The following is a 7,936-nucleotide window of genomic DNA, read 5'->3' on the forward strand; positions in this document are numbered from 1 at the left end:
CAAAACTACAACCATCATTTATACTTTATTTTTACTAGTTGAATGCCCGTGCGTTGCCACGGGAATACGAAATATGATGTAAAAAAGATAACTCGACGTGAATTAACAATATCCATATCTATCAGTGACACATGCTACAAAATGAAATACATATACAACTATATGAATTAAATATAGTACTACCTTTTTTTCCGGGGAATAGTATCATAATTCATATGCAACATGGAAAATAAAAGGTTAAAAGGACAGACGTCTAAGAAATTTGATAGCCCTCACGGACCGTCTAAATACCTTGGTTCTACTCCCTCCGTTCCTAAATACCTCGGTTCGAACATGGACTACATACGGAGCAAAATGAGTGATTCTACATTCTAAAGTATATTTTTATACATCTGTATGTAGTCTTTTATTAAAATCTTTAAAAAAGATTTATACTTCGTATTTAGGAACCAAGGAAGTGCAGCACTCTTAAGTCTCACTCTTTCCTCACCGCTCTCACTCTCCTCACCGCTTTTCCCTTCACGCTACGAATACTTTTCACTTTCCAGAAATACCCTCCCACCACCGCTCTCACACACTCGAGCTCACTCTCTCGTCCCCCTCTCACCCACCCCTTCTCGCTCCCCTCCGGATCCCCGCCGTCGCCGGCCTCTCCTCGACTCCCTTTCTCCCCACCACCACGCACCCCGTTTCCTCCCACCGCGCACCCCGTACCGTAGGTCAAAAGCTTGATTTTTTAGGCGCCTGCGACGAGCTTCTGGGCGGCGGTGGATCGGCGTGCGTCCACGCCGGCTTCGCAGCGGCGCTTGATGTGGAGCGGCGCTGGAGAAGCGGAGCGGGGCTTTCTTCCTCACCTCACAGCGCCGTCCTCCTCCACGACCACGCAGCCGCAGCGGCGGAGGAGCCGAATCCCTAGCCAGCGAGCTCAGGGAGCCATGGGTCCATGGGTACGAATCCATCCTCTTCTCTCTCTCTGACCCACCCCCGTCTCTTCTCCCTCCCTCTCTGACCCCCGTCTCCATGACCAGGGCGACGCCATGGAAGGGCCACCAACTATAGCAGCGAGGAGAGGAGAAAGGGAGTAGCCTGACGGTCGTCTTCCACCTCCGCCTACGCCCTCGCCCTCCACCTCCACCTACGCCCCCGCCGGAAATAGTACAATGGCCAAGGAAATAGGCAGGAGGCACCGCTTCCCGGATGGACATGGACATGCTTCTCCAACTCTGCTTCTTCCTGGGTCGCCATGGAAGGTACTCCATGTTATGCTCTGCTATGCTCCATGTTATGCTTGCTGAAACTTACTGATGCATAATTAAGTCAAGATAAAACTGTAGAAATCTCAAACTTTAGCATGGACTGAATAATGTTTGTGCATAATTCAGTCAAATTCAGTTAAGGATTTTGTTACGATTGTTACTGGATCATCCATGGACTGAATAATTCAGTCAAATTCAGCTAAGATCATTCATGGAATTGTTCTTGCAATCAATCACGAGCTTCATTCATTCGTTCATTCAGAGGGATAATTGTTTACAACCTGTGCAAATTGTCCATTTTTTGATTTGTTAGCATCACTCAGTCATCCACCATTACACTTTCCTTGTCCTGCCTTTTTGTTGTGAATTGTGGAAGCTGTGCTTGCTTTAAATTGCAGTAGGAAGAACTTGCTTTAACAGAATTTGCTTGCAGCAGCAGTAGCTTGCAATTTTGCTTGCTTGCACTGCTTGAGTAGTCCCCCCTACAGACTCTGTAGCAAGTGCAGTAGTGTCCTCTCTCCCTCTCTTCTTTTTCAGTACAGTAGGAGCATTCTCTTATCTGCTTTAACTGTAACTTTGACTGAAACAATTTTCTATTAATTAAAATAAATTCAAACCTTTTCCTTTAATTAACTTAAACCTTTTAATTTACTCCTCCAGTAATAATTAACTGAAACCTTTTGTGTTAACTCAAATTAACTAAAACATTTTTTGTTAATAAAAATAAACTGAAGCCTTTTCCTTTAATTAACTTAAATCTTTTCAGTTAAGGAGTACTCCTCCAGTAGTATTGGTCATTCAGGAGTAGTTATATCTGTCATTCAGGAGTACTGTTAATTCGGGAGGAGTAAAATTAACTTGTGCTTGCAGTATAAGGCTAGCTAGATTAACCTGGGCATCTTGCTCTTGTCTAATAGTGCAGATTAGATAGTGACAAGAAAAAGCTAACAAAGTATGATGTTCTACTGTAGGTAGTGACAAGGCTATTATTACTGCCAAAAAAAACAGAGATAATGTCTTTTAACCTGGGCATATTGCTGTTGTCTTTTAACCTGGGCATGTTGCGCCAAAAAAAACAGAGATATTGTCTTTTAACCTGGGCATCTTGCTCTTGTCTAATAGTGCAGATTAGAGATCTGTTCAATAAATATTATCTTTACCATACCATTTTCTCTTCTATACAGAAAGCAGTAAGAATCTAAGAAAGCCGAAGCCTTCCAGCACACTGCAGCAATAAGAAGAGCGCAAGTCGAACAGGGACACAGCTCACACACTACGGTGGACAGAAAGGTATTTAACTGTTGGTACAAAGCTGGTTGGAGATACCTCTGTCCTGTGATGCTTTTTCAATGTAGTTGGAGTTCAAGTTAAAGATGCGATCTGAGTAGTACTGTAATATGCAGGTAACTACATTGCTGAAACAATTGATGATGGCAAACCTAGGGCATGATGGGCACCGTTGAACATAACAAAGGTGGATCTCCGTCCTTTGCAGCAACAGCCGTCGCCTCGCAACAGCCGTCGAGCGAAGGTTGTGGTTCGGACGCCGAGGTTGCGGTCTAGTTGTGCTGATTGCACAGCTGGGTCGATGGAGCTCCTACGCGAGGAAGAACTGGCGTTTCTGTCCCTGGTGGCGACGTGCGTTGGCGGGTCGATGGAGCTCGTTCGATGGTTTGATTTTTGGTAGATTTTTTTTTTTGGTAGATGGACCTCGTTCGTGGGTTGCTGAACTGTTTTGTTTGTTGGCTGGGCGTGTGATCGTGGGGTTTGGCTCGTTTGACTGGTGGTCCATGGGCCGAATATCGGATGAGTTGCCCTTGTTTTTTTTGGGCTTGCGGGATGGATTTTGTGCGGGCGTGTGGGACACCGCGCGATGGCTGTCGTACGAGGCGGGGGGATCGAACGAGGTGGTTGAACCATCACGACGTCCGATCCCCCTTTAATAGTAGAGATTCGCAATATCCAGATTGCATATCATAGTTATTGTTGTGTTGTTTAATTGCGAACTAGTTTGTAGTCGGACCTTCAAAGTTGTCTTCACCCCAATCGACGAGTGTTCCTCATCAAGTGATCTCGGACACCCGTAGTGATGTCTCTTTGATTGTTGTTAGTGTATTCAAGATGTATGCATTCTTGTATCCCCAAAATTTCTAGTTTCTATGATTACATCTGCTTTTCACCAATTAAAATGCCTAAGTTAGTGCATACAAATATTAATAAATATCGTATACATACCAGTAATAACACAGCTCAAGGCATGTAATTTTCAAACCACAAAAGACTCAGGTCCACTTGATCATCACTCATATAGGAGTAAGAGGTCTCCAGGAAGGTTATAACCTCAGGGTGTTGATCAAGCTCAAAGAAAATGTAATCATCAATCAGTGGAACATCAAACTCTGAGGTAGGTTCTTTCCTGAAAAGTTCAACAATGTGTGGGTCTTTACCCTTAGTGAAGTCACATTGTCCATTGAACTTCTCATCTACAGGATGAATGAGTTTCATTCCCATATACTCACAAGCAGAGCATCCACCTAATTACCAAGCAGACATCAAAAGGAAACAGTAATTAGCTTGGATGCAAGGCAACAATGCATTGAGCAACAAAAGTTCTATCATAATATTCATATTTCGTATTGAATGGAGCATATAATACAAAAATTCCTTGGTATCTCAAATCCAATTGGAATAAAGCTGAAATAAACAATTTCTATACAGAATTAGATGTTTCAGCAAAATGCGCTTGCCACACAATTAAATGATTAATCTAAACAAAACACCATTCATGCTAAATGAGTAAATCTGTTGCAAATACCCAACTTTAGAAACTCTTAGTCTGGTCTAATGTGAAAATTCAGTTGCTACTCGGGGCTATCATATAAACCGAACTCAAAAACTCCCTGTTTAACCCAAAATTAATTTCAGTGTAAGCGTGTAACCCAAAGTTAAGTGCTTTGCACGTTTAATTCATGTTTCCGCCCTACTCTCTTTTAGTATCAGAAATTCATTCAGTAAGATGAGATACTAAATAAAGAGGATCCGCACAAAACTAGACGTTAGTTGCAAATGTTAATTTCAGATAATAATATCATGTCTAAAAAGTAAAAACCCAGGTAAGTGTAATATGAGAATTCAGTCATATGAATGAACTAATGAAAAACAAGGAAAACTTGGCATACCAGTTCTTCCTGATAATGTCACAGGGCAGCACAAGGTCACATCATCCACATCTTTAAGTGAAGCACGATCCTCAGCAAAAAACAGCTTAGGCTGATTAGGCTCGCTCTCGCGTGATGCCAAAAAGTTGACATGATAATAGCTATCAGGAACCAAAGTGACCAAACTTTTGCCGCATAGTAGATGAATCTGATAAAGTTCCTGAATAATGAAAATTAACCCATGTCAGAGATGCAGCAGATTGAAGGAAAACCAAAATATAAATCAGCCATTAGGCAAACGGGAATCAGCAATATTACCCCAAACTGGAACGCAAGTTTCTTGAGTGCAATGTTTACTATACCAAGGCAAAACTCCTGATCCCTCTTGAAGGCATGCATCTTGATCCTTAACGCTCTATATGCTCCTTGGCTTAGGCTCGGCGAGCTTGGTGGCGGCTGTGTGAGGGCTAAACTGGAAGCAGCCAACTTGACAAATTCGAGCACTATAAGCGATGAATTGCTTTGCGGCCTCAGGTCAGATAATCCAAAAGCTAATGGGTGACCATGAATTCCATGCTTTGCAAGAAAAGCATCTGTAGGAGCACAGTTGACAATGAAAAAGAATTGAGCCTCGCGAGCTGCGTCACTAGGGAGATGCGCTGCCAGAATGGCAGCCCTGAAGGCGTCGTCCATGCGGTTTGTGTGGAAGACACCTTCTCTGTCAACAAGCACGGCGGCATGGTGAAGATTGCCATGGCTTCTGCTCAGGTAGGACATGGCCTCTTCAGCAGACAGGGCGGGCGCGTACGCCCTCATGAAGGCGACAAGGGCATCGAGGGAGCGGCGAGCCAGGCGGAATATGGCCTTGCAGCTCAGCATCATGGGCTGAAGAACCTCCGGGCTCGAGGAAGCGGGGAACACCGCATCGTGCCAGAGACAGTTGGCGAGGATGTTGCAGACGGGGTCGTGGAGGCCGTAAGCGTAGCCCGCGAGCAGCATGCCGCGCGCGTGCCGGCCGACGATCTCGCGGTCCATCATGGCGAGCGCCTGGAGGTGGTGCCGGTGAACGGTGTCCAGCAGCGCTGCCTCGAGCGGGCTCGGCTCCGACCCGGGGTGACGCCTCGGCGGCCCCTCCGCGCCGGCGGCAGGGATCGGAGGATGGGGCACCTTCACGATGCGGCGGGGCTCGACGCACACCGGGCCAAGGGTCACATAGTCGATGTGTCATGTCCCAAGGGTCATGATCCTCTTCTTATCCAAGGCCTTCTCGATGGAATGGGCCGTGAGACTTGGGCTTGGCCCAGTTCCGTGAATAGGCGAATGGATTATAAAAGGAGAAGCTAGACAGAGGAAGGGAGCGATGGATTTGTGAAACGTCTGAAGCTTCTCACCCCTTGCTCTCGTCCTCACCTCCTGCTCTCTGTGTCCCCCCCTTTCCTTGCTGATATCTCACCCCATATTCTCCATGTATCCCCCGATCTAGATCTGAATATTGGTGCTGATTAGTCTGTTCGTCCCATCTTGTGCTTGGGTCGTGACAATTTGTTATTCAGAGGCAACAAAAAAATCACCACCCACTTCTTGCCTACCATATGTTCGACGAAATGTCCAACCAACCCGAGGTGTTCACCAGCAGCGTTCTCCGCGTTACCGTGCACCATGTGTACTACCCGGTCATTGAGGAGACACTACAGCAGGTGTTTGCCGTGTATGGTGTGTTGAAGGTCGTCGTGTTCCAGAGAATCCACCATGTGGAGGCAGTGGTTCAGCTTCGATCAAAAGTCGGGGCGGCGCGGGCTCTCGCCTTGCATGGTCGGTGTGTCTACGAGCACGCCTGCCTCCTTGACATCCAGGACTTGTCGCCGGAGTATAACCTGCACTTGTGCTCGCTGCTGGATCTCAAGCAGACCACAAACGTGGCCGAGTACACGACGGCATTCTGGGAACGAGTACATCGTGTGCTGGATCTCAACTCCACTATAAGCATCAAGTGCTTCGTACACCAGTACGTCCAGGGCTTGCGCACGGATATTCAAGCAGCCGTGCAGTCGCAAACGCCGTCTAGCATCACCAGAGCATCGTGCCTTGCTCGGATAAGGGAGGAAGAGATCATGAAGGATGAAGCGATGGGCTCCGAGAAGCGTGGTGATGGCCACGCCCATGAAGTACAAGACCATGGCATCGGCGGCAGCAGGCTTGCTACTCCAACAACGACCATGCGCTCCACAGAGTGCCCGAGTTCTGACGCCACTGTCAACATATTTCCCGAGCTTGCCTCCCCTGCTGTGTGCGACGAGGCCCTCGACATCAACACCGTCCACATCGCTGCACCAACGCCCGCCATCTGCTCGACCGGTGGTCTGGCCCATGGTAATGATGACGATGGCCCAATGTCAGTGTCCATGGTACTCTGGACTACACCACTGGCTACACCTCCACCGCAGCGCCCGGTTGCTGACCTCGAACTCATCACAACAACTCCCACGAGTTGTTGGTTAAAAAGCTATGTCGAGGCTACCTACGTGTTGCCACCAGTGCCCAGAACAAATCTGACAATGGTTCTGAATGCACAAGGACAGGTGATCCGGCCAGTACCATGGCCTTCGTTCTTCAGCAAGCATATCAATACAGCTCAGGGCAATATTGTCGAGTCGCCATCAAGCGCCGCAACTGTGTCGAGCAGGTATGTGGTTCGTTGTTCGACCTTGCCACCACTCCATGTCAAGGTGAATATGGGGTGTGTCCGAATGTTGCTGGAGTCAGCTGCAGGTCCTTCTCTGATGTTATCTCAGGTTATCTTTGTGTTGAAAGCAATTGTCTCCTTTGTGAGGCTGAATCCAACTAAAGAAAGTATCCACAATTTTATTGATCATGCAAGAAAGTCACAGTTACTAGACCTCCTGTGCGAGTTTCTGATAGCTTCAGGTTCAGACATAAAATCAGGTTCCATAAATATGGTACTAGCAGCACGTGAGGCATGCAAGACTAATTGGTATATGGCTCACGCAGTTGACATTTTGTCCATGGGTGCACAACATTTTTCACTTCCTTTAGTTAGCTCATGGCGACAAGGTCACTTGGAGATGGATGATGTGTTCCAGATGCTTAAGAAATGGTGCCCACATAACCAATATGTGCAGCTGGCCTGTACAATTTATGAAGCTCACAACGAGTTCCATGCTACCAGCGAGGTTTTGACTTCGGTGCTTAATTGGGAAGCTGCACTTTTGCCCACAGACCTCCTATTCGACAAGTACACTGAGCTGATGACTGTTGAATGGCATTTTTGTCTGGTGCAACCAGTTCATGTTTATTGTCCTCTACCTCTGGCTGAACCTCCTGATTGTGGCGACGGATGTGAAACTATGCTCAATTCTTCTCGGTTCACCTTAAGAGGAGTTAAAGGTATCTCTCATGAGTTTGCTAGTGCAACTGAATATTCTTGCTACACCATAATTAGTAGTACATGGTGGGTATTATTGGTGACTATGAAAATTATGATGGGAGGCACCGATGATATGA

The 7,936-nt window shown here is 46.6% G+C and overlaps 1 protein-coding gene and 1 long non-coding RNA gene across 2 annotated transcripts; one reads left to right on the forward strand and one right to left on the reverse strand.

Annotated features, from left to right (window-relative positions):
* The first annotated feature begins 532 nt into the window (after positions 1-532).
* LOC123181568 (uncharacterized) lies at positions 533-3,096 on the forward strand. The gene is made up of 4 exons (XR_006491770.1): positions 533-947; positions 1,029-1,250; positions 2,441-2,546; positions 2,660-3,096. It is a non-coding gene; the product is annotated as an uncharacterized lncRNA (long non-coding RNA).
* Positions 3,097-3,348: 252 nt separating this feature from the next.
* On the reverse strand, positions 3,349-5,705 carry LOC123181567 (uncharacterized). The gene is made up of 3 exons (XM_044593862.1): positions 4,733-5,705; positions 4,436-4,634; positions 3,349-3,790 (listed from the first exon to the last, which is right to left on the reverse strand). The coding sequence occupies exons 1-3, from the start codon at positions 5,450-5,452 to the stop codon at positions 3,507-3,509; spliced, it is 1,203 nt and encodes a 400-aa protein (XP_044449797.1). The 5' UTR covers positions 5,453-5,705; the 3' UTR covers positions 3,349-3,506.
* Positions 5,706-7,936: the final 2,231 nt, after the last annotated feature.

This window comes from Triticum aestivum, chromosome 1D (assembly GCF_018294505.1).
Source record: "Triticum aestivum cultivar Chinese Spring chromosome 1D, IWGSC CS RefSeq v2.1, whole genome shotgun sequence".
NCBI classification, from domain to species: Eukaryota; Viridiplantae; Streptophyta; class Magnoliopsida; order Poales; family Poaceae; genus Triticum; species Triticum aestivum.